The sequence below is a fragment of the Clinocottus analis genome, unplaced genomic scaffold, assembly GCF_023055335.1.
Source record: "Clinocottus analis isolate CAN_PGR_092001 unplaced genomic scaffold, fCliAna1.0.p SCAF_4, whole genome shotgun sequence".
NCBI classification, from domain to species: Eukaryota; Metazoa; Chordata; class Actinopteri; order Perciformes; family Cottidae; genus Clinocottus; species Clinocottus analis.
The window spans coordinates 2,260,680-2,282,152 of record NW_027176153.1 but is presented as its reverse complement, the minus strand read 5'-3'; the positions used below and the strand labels follow the sequence as shown (position 1 = coordinate 2,282,152).

The 21,473-nt window shown below is 47.3% G+C and overlaps 1 protein-coding gene across 1 annotated transcript; it reads left to right on the top strand.

Moving 5' to 3' along the window:
• The first annotated feature begins 6,493 nt into the window (after positions 1 to 6,493).
• LOC137799927 (NUAK family SNF1-like kinase 1) lies at positions 6,494 to 20,810 on the top strand. The gene is made up of 7 exons (XM_068596816.1): positions 6,494 to 6,916; positions 11,078 to 11,198; positions 11,735 to 11,886; positions 13,648 to 13,713; positions 17,001 to 17,120; positions 17,967 to 18,099; positions 18,198 to 20,810. Exons 1-7 carry the CDS (start codon positions 6,503 to 6,505, stop codon positions 19,385 to 19,387), a joined length of 2,196 nt encoding a protein of 731 aa, XP_068452917.1. The 5' UTR covers positions 6,494 to 6,502; the 3' UTR covers positions 19,388 to 20,810.
• The last annotated feature ends 663 nt before the right edge of the window (positions 20,811 to 21,473 follow it).

Here is a 21,473-nt window from a genome sequence, read left to right as displayed (position 1 = left end):
CTCTAAGGCTGAGCTTTACAGAGGGAACTCATCTCTTTACTATCTCTCTAAGGCTGAGCTTTACAGAGGGAACTCATCTCTTTACTCTCTCTCTCAGGCTGAGCCCTACAGAGGGAACTCATCTCTTTACCCTCTCTCTAGGGCTGAGCCCTACAGAGGGAACTCATCTCTTTACCCTCTCTCAGGCTGAGCCATCTAGAGGGAACTCATCTCTTCACCCTCTCTCTCAGGCTGAGCCCTAGAGAGGTAACTCATCTCTTTACCCTCTCTCTAGGGCTGAGCCCTACAGAGGGAACTCATCTCTTTACCCTCTCTCAGGCTGAGCCATCTAGAGGGAACTCATCTCTTCACCCTCTCTCTCAGGCTGAGCCCTACAGAGGTAACTCATCTCTTTACCCTCTCTCTAAGGCTGAGCCCTACGGAGGGAACTCATCTCTTTACCCTCTCTCAGGCTGAGCAATCTAGAGGGAACTCATCTCTTCACCCTCTCTCAGGCTGAGCCCTACAGAGGGAACTCATCTCTTTACCCTCTCTCTAAGGCTGAGCCCTACAGAGGGAACTCATCTCTTTACCCTCTCTCTAAGGCTGAGCCCTACAGAGGGAACTCATCTCTTTACCCTCTCTCTAAGGCTGAGCTTTACAGAGGTAACTCATCTCTTTACCCTCTGTCTAAGGCTGAGCCCTACAGAGGTAACTCATCTCTTTACCCTCTCTCTAAGGCTGAGCCCCACAGAGGGAACTCATCTCTTTACCCTCTCTCTCAGGCTGAGCCCTACAGAGGTAACTTATCTCTTTACCCTCTCTCTAAGGCTGAGCCCTACAGAGGTAACTCATCTCTTTACCCTCTCTCTCAGGTTGAGCCCTACAGAGGTAACTCATCTCTTTACCCTCTCTCTAAGGCTTAGCCCTACAGAGGGAACTCATCTCTACACCCTCTCTTTCAGGCTGAGCCCTACAGAGGGAACTCATCTCTTTACCCTCTCTGTAAGGCTGAGCCCTACCGACGAAACTCATCTCTTTACCCTCTCTCAGGCTGAGCCCTACAGACGGAACTCATCTCTTTACCCTCTCTGTAAGGCTGAGCCCTACCGACGAAACTCATCTCTTTACCCTCTCTCAGGCTGAGCCCTCCAGAGAGAACTCATCTCTTTACCCTCTCAGGCTGAGCCCTACAGAGGGAACTCATCTCTTTACCCTCTCTCTAAGGCTGAGCTTTACAGAGGGAACTCATCTCTTCACCCTCTCTCTCTCTGGCTGAGCCCTACAGAGGGAACTCATCTCTTCACCCTCTCTCTCAGGCTGAGCCCTCCAGAGAGAACTCATCTCTTTACCCTCTCTCTCAGGCTGAGCCCTACAGAGGGAACTCATCTCTTTACCCTCTCTCAGGCTGAGCCCTACAGACGGAACTCATCTCTTTACCCTCTCACTAAGGCTGAGCCCTATAGAGGGAACTCATCTCTTAACCCTCTCTCAGGCTGAGCCATCTAGAGAGAACTCATTTCTTTACCCTCTCTCTCAGGCTGAGCCCTACAGAGGGAACTCATCTCTTTACCCTCTCTCAGGCTGAGCCATCTAGAGGGAACTCATCTCTTCACCCTCTCTCAGGCTGAGCCCTCCAGAGAGAACTCATCTCTTTACCCTCTCTCTCAGGCTGAGCCCTACATAGGTAACTTATCTCTTTACCCTCTCTCTAAGGCTGAGGCCTACAGAGGTAACTCATCTCTTTACCCTCTCTCTCAGGCTGAGCCCTACAGAGGTAACTCATCTCTTTACCCTCTCTCTAAGGCTGAGCCCTACAGAGGGAACTCATCTCTTCACCCTCTCTCTCAGGCTGAGCCCTACAGAGGGAACTCATCTCTTTACCCTCTCTGTAAGGCTGAGCCCTACCGACGAAACTCATCTCTTTACCCTCTCTCAGGCTGAGCCCTACAGACGGAACTCATCTCTTTACCCTCTCTGTAAGGCTGAGCCCTCCAGAGAGAACTCATCTCTTTACCCTCTCAGGCTGAGCCCTACAGAGGGAACTCATCTCTTTACCCTCTCTCTAAGGCTGAGCTTTACAGAGGGAACTCATCTCTTCACCCTCTCTCTCGCAGGCTGGGCCACCTAGAGGGAACTCATCTCTTCACCCTCTCTCTCAGGCTGAGCCCTCCAGAGGGAACTCATCTCTTTACCCTCTCTCTCAGGCTGAGCCCTCCAGAGGAAACTCATCTCTTGACACTCTCTCTCAGGCTGAGCTTTACAAAGGGAACTCATCTCTTTACCCTCTCTCTCAGGCTGAGCCCTACAGAGGGAACTCATCTCTTTACCCTCTCTCTAAGGCTGAGCCCTACAGAGGGAACTCATCTCTTCACCCTCTCTCTCAGGCTGAGCCCTACAGAGGGAACTCATCTCTTTACCCTCTCTGTAAGGCTGAGCCCTACCTACGAAACTCATCTCTTTACCCTCTCTCAGGCTGAGCCCTACAGACGGAACTCATCTCTTTACCCTCTCTGTAAGGCTGAGCCCTACCGACGAAACTCATCTCTTTACCCTCTCTCAGGCTGAGCCCTCCAGAGAGAACTCATCTCTTTACCCTCTCAGGCTGAGCCCTACAGAGGGAACTCATCTCTTTACCCTCTCTCTAAGGCTGAGCTTTACAGAGGGAACTCATCTCTTCACCCTCTCTCTCGCAGGCTGGGCCACCTAGAGGGAACTCATCTCTTCACCCTCTCTCTCAGGCTGAGCCCTCCAGAGGGAACTCATCTCTTTACCCTCTCTCTCAGGCTGAGCCCTCCAGAGGAAACTCATCTCTTGACACTCTCTCTCAGGCTGAGCTTTACAGAGGGAACTCATCTCTTTACCCTCTCTCTCAGGCTGAGCCCTACAGAGGGAACTCATCTCTTTACCCTCTCTCTAAGGCTGAGCCCTACAGAGGGAACTCATCTCTTCACCCTCTCTCTCAGGCTGAGCTCTACAGAGGGAACTCATCTCTTTACCCTCTCTCTCAGGCTGAGCCCTACAGAGGGAACTCATCTCTTCACCCTCTCTCTAAGGCTGAGCCCTACAGAGGGAACTCATCTCTTCACCCTCTCTCTAAGGCTGAGCTTTACAGAGGGAACTCATACAACAGGTCGCCTCATGCTGACGTTCAGGGGCGTAGATGGTGGTCATGATACATCTCTGAACATGTGTACAGGTGGAAGTGAGAAGTTTGCGCAATCAAGAGGGTTTAATGAATCAAACTAGGATCACTTGCAGGAACAAACCTCACAAAAGAAGATGAGATTCATGATAAGAACGGGCTCGTTGTTCTTGCATCAAGGCCCAATGAGGCCGAGCAGGAAGCCAAAGCTACACAGGAATGTCTTGAGGACACGCCAGTGGAATTATTAAGCACCTGATGACACATAAACTAGTCACGCCTACTCCAATCATGATCTAAGAGTACTAGTAAAAACACACACAGTGCATAACGAGCGAACAAGTTTTTCTTCTTTACATAAGATCAACACAAGCCTGTGATTGACAGGTCGTGGATAGTTTCACTTTCATTGTCCTCGCACAGCTGGTAGGACAAAGGAGAACAGCTATTGGACACACCTCACAGTGTTTCCACAACATGACCGAGTGCGACCTGTTCGATTGTCTTTCATTGGGTGTTGTTTGTACTTTCCATCTAAGAAAATAACCTCATGTAACTCGAAAGATTGAAAGATAGAATAATCTATCTCGATCCTCAGCTGACTCCTTTCAACACGACCACCCTCTCTCTAAGGCTGAGCTTTACAGAGGGAACTCATCTCTTTACTCTCTCTCTAAGGCTGAGCTTTACAGAGGGAACTCATCTCTTTACTATCTCTCTAAGGCTGAGCTTTACAGAGGGAACTCATCTCTTTACCCTCTCTCTCAGGCTGAGCCACCTAGAGGGAGCTCATCTCTTTACCCTCTCTCTCAGGCTGAGCCCTCCAGAGGGAACTCATCTCTCCACCCTCTCTCTCAGGCTGAGCCCTCCTGAGGAAACTCATCTCTTCACCCTCTCTCTCAGGCTGAGCTTTACAGAGGGAACTCGTCTCTTCACCCTCTCTCTCAGGCTGAGCCCTCCAGAGGGAACTCATCTCTTTACCCTCTCTCTAAGGCTGAGCCCTACAGAGGAAACTCATCTCTTTACCCTCTCAGGCTGAGCCCTCCAGAGGGAACTCATCTCTTCACCCTCTCTCAGGCTGAGCCCTCCAGAGAGAACTCATCTCTTTACCCTCTCTCTCAGGCTGAGCCCTCCAGAGAGAACTCATCTCTTTACCCTCTCTCTCAGGCTGAGCCCTACAGAGGGAACTCATCTCTTCACCCTCTCTCTCAGGCTGAGCCCTACAGAGGAAACTACAGAGTACATTAGAGTAACTTAGAGTAAATTGCCACAATGTCTATTTCTAACAAGGACGAGTAGTTCGGCCTGGATTTGGCGCCGTACATCAAAAGCTTGACGGGTAATTTCTTGATCGACAAGGAACCTTGAGAATCTGTACAAAACTAATAATTCTACAAACAAATGCGAGTACTTCTGCGAGTACTTCTGCTGACACATAAATAACAATAGAGCTAGTTAGCTACCGTAGCAGTGGCGACATAATTATACTTTTTACCAGCTGTCATTTTATCAGAACCAACACGAGAAATTTGAGAAGATCTCTGACGTATGCAAGTTAACTGAAGCATTTATTAAAGCTTTAAATTAAACATCTGACACATTGGAAGAAAGATTTACGTTGGGTTCTGATAGTTTTTCTAAAATAGTTGTAAAAGTACTTTGTGTACCTCTTGTACTGGACACATGGGTACTTTGGGCCACCAAATGGCCACAAGGTGGCACTGTTGCTCGGTTCTTAACAGGACAGTTTGTCTGACGCCAAGTCATCCAGTAAAACTAGGACTCGAACTCACAGTGTTCTCTTGAGTTTGGGCTGAACCTGGAACTATTTGATAAACGAGTTGTTCTTAAAGGCAACTGAACTGGCTCTCAAGAACCAAAATGGAAGGATCATTACGTCATAAAGATGTCAGTGTGACCAGGTATGAGACACCTCACTATGTAACATAGAACCATGTGGTCTCCCATGCCACTGGCCAATGGAAGAGAGATAGTCAGTAGGCTACTCACTTGTTAAGTTACTTGTCCACTTTTTTATTGATTTACTATTTACCGTTCTAATTTTAGATTTTTTTTCTGTTCCATTACATTCCATTACATGTCATTTAGCTGACACTTTTATCCAAAGCGACTTACAATAAGTGCATTCAACCGTAAGTACGAAGTGTTCCGAATAGTTTGCGTCTCCATCCTAAAAACAGAATATCTCCTCCAGCACAAGGGCTGTTTGAGTCAATTCAAAGAGTACAACATACAGAACACACTTCACATAGCAGTGTATGTGTTACTGCTTTATTAGTTCATGATAAAACACGAATTGTCCGAAAAAACAACTTCTTGGATGTATTTTCTCTTTTTAATTAAGAATGAATGAATGAATGAAAAGTACTTTATTAATCCCCAGGAGAAATTATGCATATCATTACTGTGTTTGAAATTGATGAAGTGAAGTTAAATATTTTTAGTAGTTCATTTAGTGCACATTTCGTGTACTGTAGGTTTAGGTGCCTGAAAGCAAAACTGCCCTAACTTTCTTCCTGGACCTTGAACGCCTCTAGTTCCACAACAGAGGAGCTCTACTCCAGCAGATGCACCAACACACACCAAGCAAGTCTCGTTTCTTCCATAAGTAAGTCATATTTCAGGTTTTTGGCTGCAATGTGGTTGATATCTTGCTGAGGCTTTGTCTCAAAAGGGGTTTGGCGGTATTGGTGGATTCTGTAGGTCATAAGCTTTCCAGAAAGGTGTGCTAATCATGTGTAGCATCAAGCTAGGTATAGGAAAATGTATATTTCTATAACTTGAGGAGCTCTCTAGTCACTTTCGAGTCCTTCGGCCTGACTGGAATTGTTTTATAAACATGTAAAAATGGATTGATATGCTCTTGTAAGGCTTTGCAGCTTTGTTTTGCTACGTCACATTAGTGGCTTTTGAATTGATTCATTGGGTACCAGCCCAGGACATGGAGAGTGAGGAAGACCTCCTGATGAAGAAAGGGTGCTGGGGTTTATCAAGTTTTTAGTGCCATAAATAAAAAAAGTATATATTTATATACATAATCAATCAAGTTCTTGTCTTTTAATAACTTAGTTACCATGACATTATGTGACTGAATGCTGCTCATGCCATTCCTCACATCCCTCCATCCTCTGCTGCTGCTGCTGCTCAGCCGTCACATACGGGGACCTCGGAGAGCCGGAATGATCCCAGAGATGCCGGAGGGGGTGAGGGAGGGGAGGGGGGGAAGAAAGGGGAGGGAGGGGGGTGAGACTCCGCCCATCACTCCGGACCATGTGGTCCCCCCATCGCTCCTGTTGTTGTGCTTTCAAAAGGGGAGGGGAGAGGAGGGGCGCCGGATGGGCTCTGTGGACGTGTTGGATGGTCCGTGGCTTTGGTAACGGACCTCTCCGGGCAGCTGCCGGGTCCAGAACTTTAGCTGCTGGTTGCGCAGAGCTCAACGTGTCCTGGTGCTGGAAGAGGAAGAGGAGGAAGAGGAGGAGGAGGGCGGGGGGGTCCGGCCCAGTCCAGCAGGTGGAAGGCTGCTTCCTGACAGGTGGTCCTGCGCAGGAGAGGATGGGCAGACGCGCGGCGGACAGCGGAGGCGCGATGAACACCGGCGACCGCTGCGCGCCCGGCGGCCCGCGGGACGCGGCGGCCGCGGAGGAGAACCCGGATGTGAAGAAGCACCAGCACAAGCACAACCTGAAGCACCGCTACGAGCTGATGGAGACTCTGGGCAAAGGCACGTACGGAAAAGTGAGGAAGGCGGTGGAGAGAGCGAGCCTGAGGACGGTGAGTGCTGGACAGCAGCGTGCGCGTCCCCCCCACTCCCCGCGGCGTGCGCGCGCGCAGGAAGCGCTCTTTAAAACACAATGTAACATCCAGATGATGATGATGAGTCATGTTTTGACCTCTTACTCTCTCTCTATCTGTGTGTGTGTGTGTGTGTGTGTGTGTGTGTGTGTGTGTGTGTGTGTGTGTGAGAGAGAGAGAGCTCATGATGCTTCCTGTGCTGAGATGCCTTTGCTCTGACTCATCCAGCACTTGAACAAGGCGATAAAGTTACTACAATAGGTCTCCTCCAACCCCCTTAACCAGAACACACACACACACACACACACACACACACACACACACACACACACACACACACACACACGCACACACACGGTTAAAAACAGAACGTGGGTTCAATGTCTGCAGTCAGATTTTAATCCCACGGAGCACAAAGAGACAGATAAACCCGTCTGCCTCAAATCCCCCTCCTTGTTTCTTCAGTAAACAAACATAGAGAGTGTGTGTGTGTGTGTGTGTGTGTGTGTGTGTGTGTGTGTGTGTGTGCAGGGCTAGTGGGTTTGGTGGGACAAGAGGAAAGAATGCTGAATTCTTTGCGCCGGTAGCCGGCACATACCAAGGATTCCTTGAAACAAAACGGACGTTATTTTTAGGAACGAGACGAGGGTTGCTGTTGTTTGAGGTGGAGACCGATGTGGAGGCGAGAGGGAGGAGAACGAGGAGGAGAACGAGGAGGAGGAAGTAGGTTCGCCGTGACGATGAAGAGTTGACTTGAGAGTGTTCCTGAGTTGTTACTGATTGATGTTCAGGAGGAAGTGGAAAGGATGATACGTTTCGGTATGCAGGGTCACCACTCAGAGCTGGAGCTCACTAGGGGCCTGCAGGGACACATACACACACACACACACACACACACACACACACACACACACACACACACACACACACACACACACACACAGCTACCTCTGTTTCCCTCAATGCATCCTGTTATACTTTGGCATTTTGGACCGATTTCGCACACGCAGCGCATTACGTGGACGAACAATGAGACATTGTTGGTTCACAAGGAGACTTCAGCGATCCTGTTGTGACATGACACACACACGAGGGTGAGATCATTCATGCGCAGAGACACACTTCCTCTGCACACACGTGCCCCCGGGAAAAAAAGGCTCTCAGTGCACAATGCCCGCTCGACTGATCCGGCCTGAATGCTCGGTCATGGGGCCGCACGGAGCTGAGATGGACAGTAAAGTACAAGCTTTCTTCTTCCGCTTCATCCATTTAGTTCAGCTGTCCCGCTCGCTGCCGCTCCTTCCTCTTCCCTGCAGCTTATTTCAAACTCTCCCCCTTCCCTTCGTCGCATTGCTTTTCCCAGCCGGCAGGTGTTTAGGTCAGAAAACATTCGCGGGCATGCGAGCAAACACACGGCGATCGCTGCCCGACCGCCGGCGATCCTTAGCCGCCCGATCCCTGCAGCCCGATCCCGTCAACCCGATCTCTGCAGCCCGATCTCTGCAGTCCGATCTCTGCAGCCCGATCCCTGCAGCCCGATCCCTGCTGCCTGATCCCGTCAACCCGATCCCTGCAGTCCGATCCTTGCAGCCCGATCCCTGCTGCCTGATCCCTGCAGCCCGATCCCTGCAGCCCGATCCCTGCAGCCCGATCCCGTCAACCCGATCCCTTCAACCCGATCCCTGCAGCCCGATCCCTGCAGCCCGATCCCGTCAACCTGATCCCATCAACCCGATCCCTGCAGCCCGATCCCTGCAGTCCGATCCCTTCAACCCGATCCCTGCAGCCCGATCCATGCAGCCAGATCCCTTCAACCCGATCCCTTCAACCCGATCCCTGCAGCCCGATCCCTGCAGTCGGATCCCTGCAGTCCGATCCCGTCAACCCGATCCCTGCAGTCCGATCCCTGCAGCCCGATCTCGGCCATCAGTCTGGACTGGGATGTCAGGCGGCGTGAGCATGATCCCCATTGCATTCAGCACTTGTTCCTGAAAACTTGGAACGTTCCCTTCGCTGGCCCGCGAGGTCAGCTCATTCCCGAGAGTTCCCCCGAGTGTGTTTGTGTTACGTAACCATCGAGGTCGACGGAGCGTGTGAATTGTATCCTCCGGTGTTTGGTAGACGGGTTGTTTTTTGTTTTTTTCCAGCAGCTGAGAATGCTGGAGTTGTGTGACCCCAGGGGGTCGAGGCCCGCTCGCCATTCAGGACATGAGACGGTTTGACAGGACTCTGTAGGAGTGTGATCAGAGCTTCCTCCTCCAAACCCCCCGAAGTGTGGTCTTAAACTTGCTCTTCTTCGGCCGGCGGCCATAAAAGGGCTCGAGACGGTCTATCGACGAGTCTATCGATCTGACGTGACGGTGCTGCTGCAGCACGTGAACGGGATGCTGCTGCCTTCCTGTTGTCTGATGCACGTGATGTTCTTTTACTGCTCGTGGTGCTTCTCTCTTTCTGCGCTGGTTCTGCGCTCGTCTGCATGACCTCATGACCTCATGACAGCACGACCACACGACTACACAACTTTACGACTTCTTGACTTCATGACTATATGTTATAGTTCCAAAATACCGCTGGTTGGTATTTTTTGTCTGTTTATATATATTTATATGTATATAATACATTTATATATATATAATAGTTTACAACTATATATTACTATATATATATTTATTAATATATGTACTTATAATATATATATATATATATATATATATATATATATATATATATATATATATATATATATATAATTGTCAACTAACTTGACTAAAAAAACTATTTTGACGACTAATCAATGAGTTGATATAATCAACAGATGTGTAAAACTGAATTCTCCCAAAGAAAAATGATGTGCTCATAAATGATGTGCTCATAAATGAGTCTTTCAACATGAAAAAAAGCAGAAATGATATTAGCAGAGAAGCCAGGACTAAGTCCTGCAGCCTCATCTGCACGTTAAATCAAACATGTTGTCTTTTAGTGCTCACATTCTCAATAACACACCCCGATGTCTGTTTACTTGTCCTTGTATGGAGCCAGTCTGCTGACAGTAACTCTATCCAGAGCGGTTCAGGAGCTCATGTTGTGTGTGTGTGTGTGTGTGTGTGTGTGTGTGTGTTGGTGCACATGTGTGTGTCCGGCGGCCGGGGTGCACATGGGGTGCAGAGTGTTTGGGATTAAGGAAGCAGAGTGTGAACAGTGCAGCTGTCAACCTCCTGCCTGTGTGTGCTCACATCACAGAGGATCTGCTCTCACGGCCCTAAAACCTCATAATCACCTCTAAAGCCACAGAGGGACAGCAGGATTCTACCAACAGCATGTCTTTGTTTCCGTGCACGGCTTCATGCACGTAATGAACACACTGAGCTGCTACTGTTGTTTGTTCACAGTCTGGAGCGACTGGATGAGTGAACGCTGTGACAAGGAACGGTCTCTTTGTGTTGGCTCTGTCGCCCCCTGTGGACTGAAGCGGTAGTGTCTCACAGCACCAGGGGCCCTTTAGAAAACCTCTGAGACTATAGAGGACCAGGACTGGACTGAGACTATAGAGGACCAGGACTACACTGAGACTATAGAGGACCAGGACTACACTGAGACTACAGAGGACCAGGACTACACTGAGACTATAGAGGACCAGGACTAGACTGAGATTACAGAGGACCAGGACTAGACTGAGACTATAGAGGACCAGGACTACACTGAGACTACAGAGGACCAGGACTGGACTGAGACTATAGAAGACCAGGACTACACTGAGACTGTTTCAGGACCAGGACTACACTGAGACTGTTTCAGGACCAGGACTACACTGAGACTGTTTCAGGACCAGGACTACACTGAGACTGTTTCAGGACGAGGACTACCTTCCTTAATGTCACTTTAACTTGAACTACTTTGCAGAAGATACAATTTGAGATGAACGTGTGTGTGTGTGTGTGTGTGTGTGTGTGTGTGTGTGTGTGTGTGTGTGTGTGTGTGTGTGTGTGTGTGTGTGTGTGTGTGTGTGTGTGTGTGTGTGATGGCACCAGATCTGTGAAAACAGACCAACTGATTCTCTGCTGCTGTCTTCTGGCTCTGAAAGAGGAACTCTAGAGAAAAGTGACCCTCACGGACTGACCGCCGCGTCTCCGTCGTCCTCAGGTGGCGATCAAGTCGATCCGCAAAGAGCGCATCACAGACGACCTGGACAGAGTTCACATCCAGAGAGAGATCGAGATCACGGCCTCGCTGAGGCACCCCAACATCGTACGCTTCCACGAAGGTGAGTACACACACACACACACACACACACACACACACACACACACACACACACACACACACACACACACACACGCACACATGCATACGTCCAACATGGACACAAGTCCCAGAGGCCAATGGGAGGTTGGAGGTCATTATTACGTTTATATGACCCTTTCATATGCTGAGGGTTTCATGTAGAACCCACCTAGCAGCAGGGTGTCTTTGTGGGCGGGGCTACGGTGTGATTGACAGGTCTCTCCTATGGCGGCGTCCGTGTTTTTTTCCGCTCACAACTTCGGACGATAAACTCTCGCGCCTCTCACGATTAGTTTTCACTTCATGGAACTTAATCGTCACATTTTGGTCGTCTTGAAAAAGGTCTCGCTGTGTCACTTCCAAAAAACAAGATGGCGGCGGGCTCTCAGCCGCCGCCCACAAGACCAACAGGGAGACGTCACAGCGACTTCTTCTTCCACTTACAGACGATATGAGTGAACCTCCGCCAAGCGGCCGACTCGTACGAACACATTTAACTCACCGTGTCGTCCGCAGTGTTCGAGAGCCGGGACAAGATCGTGATCGTGATGGAGTTCGCCAGCCGGGGCGAGCTGTACGACTACGTCCAGGAGAGGAGGCGGCTGCCGGAACCGGAGGCCAGGAGCATCTTCAGACAGATCGCATCCGCCGTCCACTACTGCCACAAGGTGTGTACACACACACACACACACACATGCACACACGCACGCCCACGTACACAAACACGCCCACGTACACAAACACACACACACACACACACACAAGACCATCAGGACCAAGCGCCGGACTTATTCTCGTGTACATTAAATCAACGGCCATGCCAGGAAAAATAAATAAAAAATACAAACTAAAGACAAGAATTAAATATATATATATATAATATATATATATATATATATATATATATATATATATAATTAATATCTTATATATATATAATTTTATTATATATCATATTTTTAAAATAATTTTATATTATTATTATTTATACATATATATATATGTATAAATAATAATAATAATAATATAAAATTATTAATATATATATATATATATATATAAAATTAGAAAAAATATATATACATAGAGTGAGAGAGAGAGAGAATTACAAAAAGAAATTTAATAAAAAAATATATAAAATATTTTTTTTTTAGAAAAGATTATATAAAATTCTAAGAAACTATGAAAAATTATAACAATATATATAGAAATGATGCATGACAGCATAGATACCAAAGTACACAAACAATCAGACGAGGACAGAAAACATACAACAATAATTCAGTGAAGTGAGGATCTGTGTCCTGCAGTCAGCTGAGACACAAAATAAATGTTTTGTTTTTTCTTCCATTCTCATTTTGGCGTTCTGAATACCGTGAGGGGATTCATGGAGGAGCCAGAGATTACCTTCCAGCTCCTGTCGTAGATGTTCTGATCCTGAAACGCCCTCGAATATGTCCCAAAATAGACATGAACGTTCCAGCATGAATGAATTATTGAATTTGCCTCTGAGGTATGCAGGGCACATGGAGCGGAGGAGGGGGGGGGGGGGCAGGCTTCTCAAAGAAGAATCAAAATAGTTCAGTCGTTTTGTTTTGGTAACTATTCTTAGAATCTGTTCATCTAAAAGTAGCAAGAATAATATGTAATATCACGCCACATAGATTTTTGTCTTCTGTTCTGTTTCTTTGTGCCTTGCACACACACACACACACACACACACACACACACACAAAACATACGCAACACTCACATACTGTACATACTGTGCACAAAACATTGTCTGAGGTCAAGGGGTCATTTCCTCCTCTGAAGTGCTCTGAGGACGATGTCATTAGCTGAAGAGACGACGGAGACTATTCTGGCGGCTTTAAGAGAAACTGTCGGCGCTTAAGAGAAGAAGTTTCCCTGCAGCTTTCCTGGGTGGTCACAGTCATCTAGAACGATGGTATTTCATGTTTTAAAGCTGCATTCTCTCTCCTGACCACCAGGGGGCGACTCCTCTGGTTGTATAGAAGTCTATGCTTCATGTGTTAAAGCTGCATTCTCTCTCCTGACCACCAGGGGGCGACTCCTCTGGTTGTATAGAAGTCTATGCTTCATGTGTTAAAGCTGCATTCTCTCTCCTGACCACCAGGGGGCGACTCCTCTGGTTGTATAGAAGTCTATGCTTCATGTGTTAAAGTTGCATTCTCTCTCCTGACCACCAGGCGGTGACTCCTCTGGTTGTATAGAAGTCTATGCTTCATGTGTTAAAGCTGCATTCTCTCTCCTGACCACCAGGCGGTGACTCCTCTGGTTGTATAGAAGTCTATGCTTCATGTGTTAAAGCTGCATTCTCTCTCCTGACCACCAGGCGGTGACTTAATGTTTGCGTGCAGAGCAGCTCAGGACCTCATGTGTCTCGATGTATCTCTGCTCTCTTGCAGAACGGTGTTGTGCATCGAGACCTCAAGCTGGAGAACATCCTTTTAGATCAGGAGCTCAATGTGAAGGTGAGTCCCAAACCAAACCGTGACAGTGACGCATGTCTTGGAAAATATTTGAAAGTCTTGACCTGATCGTTAAACACATCTTTCGTTTATCATGATGGATCATCCGATCGTCACCTTCTGGAAGGTGAAGGCCGAGGCCTTGAGCACTCTCTCTCCACCGCTGGAATGAAGCTTCACTCGAGTGCTGCTGGTAGTGATTATCTAACAAAGTGCACATGCAGAACATGCGTCTCACAGTCCTTTTTAATGCGTTGTTCTGCACACTGAACCAGCACCAACGTACTTCCAGGTCTCATGAGAGAACGCAGGATGGGTCTCGTTGGCCTTATTTGGGTATCCCTCTCCTGAGGGAGCTGTGCACGGCCGAATGGGGAAATGCCGGGAATCCAGTGGCATGCGCTCCGTGAGGAGGGTTTTTAATAGTTTTTAATATAAGTTTGCTCTGCGTGTCCATCATCAAGAGAAAACACTCCAGTCATCACAAACCTGCGGTTCACCGCTTCGGACGAAATGACGTGTTGCATCTGCACGCTAGCTGCTGCACGGCGTGCGTAGAAGACGGACGCAGCTGTGACACGACACACAGACAGATTATGATTGAACTAAATACAAAAACTAAATTGTTCTTTTAATGCAGTCGTTCCACAAAGACTGCACTCACAGGAGCTTCACTTTGGGTCGCCTCACACATTTGCAGATTTCTATCTCCATCATCTTTTGTTTAACGTTTCTATCTGCAGTACACCATTGAGCCACATGGGGGAGTCTGACTTGAACATGAAAGTCTGGCTAGTTTGAAACAAACCAGAGCCTGTTAACTCGGCCTGAATTTATTTATTTGGTCTATTTCATAAAGTATTTTAACATGTTTTTCAATAACACATGGGTTGAACAAAGTTGTCGTTTAGCATCTTTCGTGTATCTCTTGTTAGCTGCTATGCCGAAAAAACACATCGTAAAGTGACGTCGCAGCTCTCCAGATAGCGAGCAGCTCCGTAAAGGGACAGCTGGATAGTTAGCGAGGTAGCTCGTCCTCGTCCAGCCGCTGTGTGGCTCATTGTCCGGCTAATCAGCAAGCCAGCTAACTAGCCGGCTGTCCGCTAGCTACTTAGCTAGTTTCTTTAATTCCACCAAGCTTTCATGCTACACCACACACAAAAAATTAACCAAACAAAGTTGTTCCTTATTTGGCGATGGCCTTGTGGAGGAAGCACATTTATAGTATATAATTTGCTGCTTGCAAAACCTCAATAAGTAGATTTTTTAAAGTCAGCTTACTTTATCCAGACCTTTGCCGCGGTGCAAGTAAAAATGGCCGCACTGTTCCACTCCGGTTTTAATTCTACCCAGAAATATGCTTGTTATTAAATGTATCTGACACATTTCCTCGTCCATACTTGTACTTTGGAGTTTCTACTGGAAGTGTGCAGCGTTAAAGCACGGTGGAGTTGCATAAAATAAGCCAAATCGAGTTGTCGCTCATCCGTTGACAGCAGTCTTCCTACTCGGTGACGAGAGAAAGTGTGAGGACGAGGCATTAAGTTTTGCTCTCTTTATTTGCAGTTAGACGGTGTAGTTGTACCACTTAACAGCAGCACACATAACAATGACACGTTAACTTGAACGGGAATGTCTGTTCTATTTTTATTACATTTACCCTGCAGGACACACACATACACACACTGCCGCACGTAGAACATCAACAGCTTGCAGACACGATGTCATCCGCCGCCTGTGAGGTCTGCGTTCCACGGAAATGAAGCTGTCACGCCGAGCATCTTCCACACCAGAGGGGCCGATAGCGTTAACGCTCTCTCCAGATAGAGAGGCGCCTCCACTGAGTGATTGTGAGCGAGCGCAGCCCGAATGTTTTTGGCCTCGCTCCTCTTTCCTCACAGTCACTTTGACTGGCACGAGCCCAGCACGCCTATCTGTGGCTCCTCGAAAAAGGAGTTGTGTTCAGTTGTTGTTGCCTTTCGCCACACGACCGAGAGTTGGCAGCACGCTCACCGAAAAGGACTCCGGATATTGTTCGGAGGCGAATCTATAAAAGCTTCAGTGTTGAATAGGGTTGCAAAATTTCGGGAATATTCAAAATTGGAAACTTTCCACGGGAATTAACATGAATAAACTGGAAACTTTGGAGTAGTTTAACTGTATTTACTTTGTCATAAACAGACATGCATGCAAACATTGATAATACAACTTTTAAAAATTACATTTTTGACCTTTTTGACATTTTGTGAGTACAACTTTATTCTTTCATCGAACAACGAAAACATGAACGTTGAATAAAAAAAGGTGTATTCCGTATGATCACCACCCCCCAACACAAATCTCTTTCTTTAGTGTTTTTCCCTGAATCCTTTCAGGTCTAAATGCTTCTTCCTGGACCTACATGAACTAGTTCACTTCATAGTTCATAATTGAAAAATTTGGAGCTGTGAAAAGTTCACAGCTCCAAAAAATGAACTAGTTCAGTTATTTTTTTCAATATGTTGCAGCTATAATTTAAATCTCTGTCTGGCTGCAGTACCGCTCTTGGCCTCTACGCAACTCGGCGCTCTCTCACTCTGCAGGCGTCGGGCTGAAACGTTCAGACGCAACACTGATGACAAAGACGTTCAAAAACAACACAACGTTTTATGTTTACGTTTATGTTTCTGCAGACGATGCTCCAACCAGCTGCATTCAGGGTCCAGCTGAGCTCGGCCTGCAGAGTCTTGTTCTCAACTACATTTAAGTTCCTTGTTATATGCTTTTGCAAAAAAACCTAGGCACATTTTTTTTTTCTTCAAAATTCCCGAGCCAAAATTCCCGTGGAAAGTTTCCGTAAATTTACCGGAAACTTTCCGCCCGTTTGCAGCCCTAGTGTTGACTGATTAGTCCAGAATGTTGTCTCGTTCAATAATCTGTGACCCTTTTGTTTGTGTGTCCACATGTTGGGTACTTTATTAATCCCGCGAGGGGAAATTGTTTCGCACCAGAAGCACTTAAACATAGAAATAAAGCAATATTGAATAGAAAAAATGCACAATATATTTAAAACAATGTAGTAGAACAATATTAAATGAAGTCAACTATGAAAACAATAGTGCAAAGATGTAACAAACGTTTATGTAACAAAAGTTTTGGGTTGTATTTTTGACACAAGGTTTTGTAGTTACATCCTTCGGAGGTACTTGGCTACACTGTAATGTCCTTTTGGAATACACACCAGTTGTTTGTGTAGTAAAGAAGCACACAACGTACTTATAATCACACTGTTTGATGTTCTCTCTCTGCAGCTGGCTGACTTTGGCCTCTCCAATCACTTTCAGCGGGGCGTCCTGCTGCAGACGTTCTGTGGAAGTCCGCTTTATGCTGCGCCAGAGATAGTGAGAGGACTTCCCTATAAGGGGCCAGAGGTGAGTCAGGCAACTCGTAAGGGCAACCCAAAAGACAACCACAACACATCCAGACAGAACCAACCAAAAACAAACAAAAGACAAACAGAAACAACCAAAAATAAACCAAAAACAAACAGAACCCAACAAAAAACAAAGAAAAACGAACAAAACTATCCAGAAAACAAACAGAACCAACTTGAACAACCAAAAATAACAAACAGAACCAACCAGAACCAACCAAAACCAACCAAAATCCAAACAGAACCAACCAAAACTAACCAAAAACCAAACAGAACCAACCAAAACTAACCAAAAACCAAACAGAACCAGCCAAAAACAACCACAACCAACCAAAAAACGAATAGAACCAACCAAAACCAACCAAAAAAACAACCAAAACCTACCAAAAAATGAACAGAACCAACCAAAACCAACCAAAATCCAAACAGAACCAACCAAAAACCAAACAGAACCAACCAAAAACAACCACAATCAACCAAAAAACGAATAGAACCAACCAAAACCAACCAAAAAGAAACAAACAAAAACAACCAGAACCAACCAAAACCTACCAAAAAAAGAACAGAACCAACCAAAAACAACCAAAATCAAAACAGAACCAGCCAACCAAAACCAAAAACAACATGTTCACTTAGAGACGAGGGAACAGGAAGTACAAAGAAGACGACTCAGTTCCTGGTTCAGGGACTCTCTCCTGTAAACGGGTCTGGAAGACTTTCATAAAAAAGTCATCTTTACAGATTTTGTCACACTTCAAAACGATATAAACCAAAGCACCACCTCCTTGTGTTGAATAAAAGCCTGAATGCCTTTATGCATGACGTGTCGTTGTGTGCGCTGCAGGTGGACTGCTGGGCGCTGGGCGTGTTGCTCTACGCGCTGGTGTACAGCAGCATGCCGTTCGACGGTGCCAGCCACGCCGCGCTCACGGAGCAGATCAGCCAGGGTCGCTACCGCAGACCCGACCCGCCCTCAGGTAGCCCCGCCCACCGGCCCCAAGCCGATCAACACTGTGTTTCCTGTTCACCCCCCCCCCCCCGTCCCTATAAATAATGCGGCCTCTGCTCCCTCCAGACGCCTGCGCTCTTATCGACTGGCTGTTGGCGGTGCGCGTGGACGAGCGCGCCACGATCGAGGACGTGGCCAACCACTGGTGGGTGAACTGGGGTTTTGAAGAGAGTGTGTGTGACTGCCCTTCGTCCCCGCACCAAGAGTGCCCCTCCCCGCTGCTGGCCCGCTACATCGACTGGCAGAGTCGGGTGGCGGCGACCAGCGACATGGCCGTCGACCCGGCGTGCCTGTCCTCGGACGCCTCCGGTCCGCCTCAGCTCTCGCCACACCCCTTTTGCTTCAGCTTTCCTCTGAAGAGCGACCGTGGAGGAGGAGGAGGAGGAGGAAAAGGAGGAAGGCCTCGAGGGGGAATGTCGAGCCTGAGGAAGTCACGCAAGGAGAACACGATCCCCCAGACTGCACCGGGAGCTTGCGGCGGCGTTTGTGCCGCAGCTGCCTCCTCCGGTGCGATTTCCTCCGCTTCCGCCGCTGAGAGGAAGAAACCCAAAGGTATCCTGAAACCCCAGAGGAGCTTCGACTCGGTCTTTCCCAGCGTTCCTAAAGAAAACCCCTCCCCCTCACAGGGAGCTCCCCGGCCTTACCGAACGCACACACTCTCCCACATGCGTGCCGATCTGCTGCCCGCCGGCCCGCCACCGCCGCCGCCTGCCTCCACGTTCAGTCAGCCCTCATCCAAGATGCCCAAAAAGGGGATCCTGAAGAACTTGTGCGGAGGGGAGTCGGGTCGCGGCTCAACCTCCGGCGAGGTGAAAGGCGGCGCGGCGGATCCGCGCTCCCACACACAGCAACACCCTCGTCTCCCGGCGGCGGACGACGGCCCCGCCGTGCGCGACGAGGCGGTGAGGAGACGGAAGGGGATCCTGAAGCGCGACGGCAAGTTCTCACGCAGCCTGGACCTCCCCGCCGAGCTCCGCTCCACCCCCGCGGCGACCTTCCCCGAGGCGCTGCACCTGCAGCAGCAGCTCGTCCTCCTGCGGGGCGCCGAGGGGCGCCGCAGCCGTCCCTCCAGCGTGGTGAGCGAGGACAGCCTCCTCTCCTCCGACTCCTTCGACCTCCTGGACCTCAGCGCCCACCAACCGCGGCGCAGGTTCTTCTCCCGGGGGAGGCGGCACAGCGCCTGCAGCTCTGAGGAGGACCCAGAGCCGCCGAGGGCCGAGGCGGGCGGAGACGGACGCAAGGACATGCTCACATGACCCCGAGGGAGGAGGATGTGAAGAGCTGGGTTTGAGAAGACTTTCATGGACTCCGGACCGGTTGCATCCGAAAGGACGAGGACTCGACCGCGCGTTTGCACCGTCGATGCAAACCTTCCGCGTTCTTGGCGTATTTGTATCTGTATTGAACGATGAATAAAGCCTCCGACGTCTCGAGCCTGGACGCTGCCGCGCCGACAGCTCAAGTGCGGATACGCAAACTTGCCTTAATTGCATGAATTGTTCCACTCGGGCGAGATATTGGCGCGTCGCCAAAAGCCGAGATCCTCCTCCCGTCATCGCTGACAAAACAGGAATTCAGACCTTTTTACCTATCTGCATCATTATGTGGTTGTTTCGGCGTCACTTTTTTGTCCGTTTATCGCTGTAAAAGTGTTGAGTGCGGCACCCTCGATGCTGCGTGGAATCTACCGATGGCCTCAGGTGATGATTGTGGAACCCAGACGAGTCGGAGGCTTGTGGTTATCTCCTCCATGGTTCCAGGGAGACCTCTCAGGGAGGGTGAAACACTGGGACGAAGCGCCACAAGGTGCCACGAGGTGCCACGAGGTGCCACGAGGTGCCACGAGGTGTCACAAGGTGCCACAAGGCGCCACGAGGCGCCACAAGGCGCTCAAGGCGCCCCGTGGACGCTTTTCTGACGCCACGTGGACTCAAGGCCTTAAGTGTAATTCATATCCACGCATCAGATTGAATAAACCAACAGGAAATATGCCGTGTGCTTCCGTCCACCTGCTACTATGTCTGTTTTGCACTTAAAAAAGAATCTGTGGAAATATTTTTAAAAAAAAATAGGATTTATTTATTTTTAACTTTAAGATTTGTTGTATCGACAAAAGCAAAATGCAGCAAAGTCTAATTGAAACGTTTACGTCGTAGTTTGAGGTTTGTTTTTTTTAACTGCGTTTCAATGGCGGACACAAAATACACACACACACACACACACACACACACACACACACACACACACACACACACTCGCGTTTTATTTGAACACGTGGTTAAAATGCGCGCTTCGCTTGCATGGAAACTGCTGTTTGTCTAACAACTATAACGTCTCCTATAAAGACACAATTTATATTAACACAAGTGTGTTTTACTGCGTTAACTGTCCCTACACCGGTCTGTGTGTACAGACAGAACACAGTACATGACTGTGTAGTATTATATACACATATCATACTACACAGTACATGACTGTGTAGTATGATGTGTGTATATCAGACTACACAGTCGGTGTGCAGACACCATGGCTTTGTGTTGTGGCTCCACCAGTGAATTCAAACGCAGTCGTAAGCAGTTTGTGTCCTTCTTGTTGTTGTGAGAAAAGAAGTTTAATTTTGTTTATTTTGTTCAAGCGTTCATACTTTTTTTGGGGAGTTGTGGATGAATAAATGAAGTGAAGCTGAACACGTTCCACTTGTTCTTCTGAGTTACTCATTCTCACTTCGATAAGCGTCAAAGGGAAATCACGTTAACGTTCCAGCTTAATCTGAACGTGGACGGCTGCAAGTAACCGGGAATATTAGTGGAATATTAATTTCCAGTAGCCAGGGAAACAAAATATTTGGTGCTCTTAAACATAGTGATTGAGAGAGAGAACGAGCTGGAAATCATCACAAACTGCAGCTTTAAAAAGAGTCAAGATATATTATTATTATATATATATCTATATATATTATATAAATATGTAAATATATATATATATATATATTTACATATTTATAATATATATCACAAATATGTAAATATATATGTATTTATATATATTTGCATATTCATGTTTTATACACTTAAATGTTTTTATATGTATACATATTTATATATATATTATAAATTTACATATGTATAAATATGTATTCATTTCATTTAATTCATACATTATATATTATATTTTAATTTATATTTATTATATATAAATATGTATATTTATGTATTATATAATATATATACATATATATTATATATATATGTATATATATAATATATATAAATATATATTATATATATATGTATATATATATATAATATATATAAATATATATTATATATATATGTATATATA

Coding starts and splice junctions, on each gene's coding strand:
- LOC137799927 (XM_068596816.1), top strand. CDS start 6,503: ATGGTCCGTGGCTTTGGTAACGGACCTCTCCGGGCAGCTGCCGGGTCC. Junction 17,121..17,966: donor TTCCCTATAAGGGGCCAGAG/GTGAGTCAGGCA, acceptor TGTGCGCTGCAG/GTGGACTGCTGGGCGCTGGG. Junction 18,100..18,197: donor CAGACCCGACCCGCCCTCAG/GTAGCCCCGCCC, acceptor TGCTCCCTCCAG/ACGCCTGCGCTCTTATCGAC.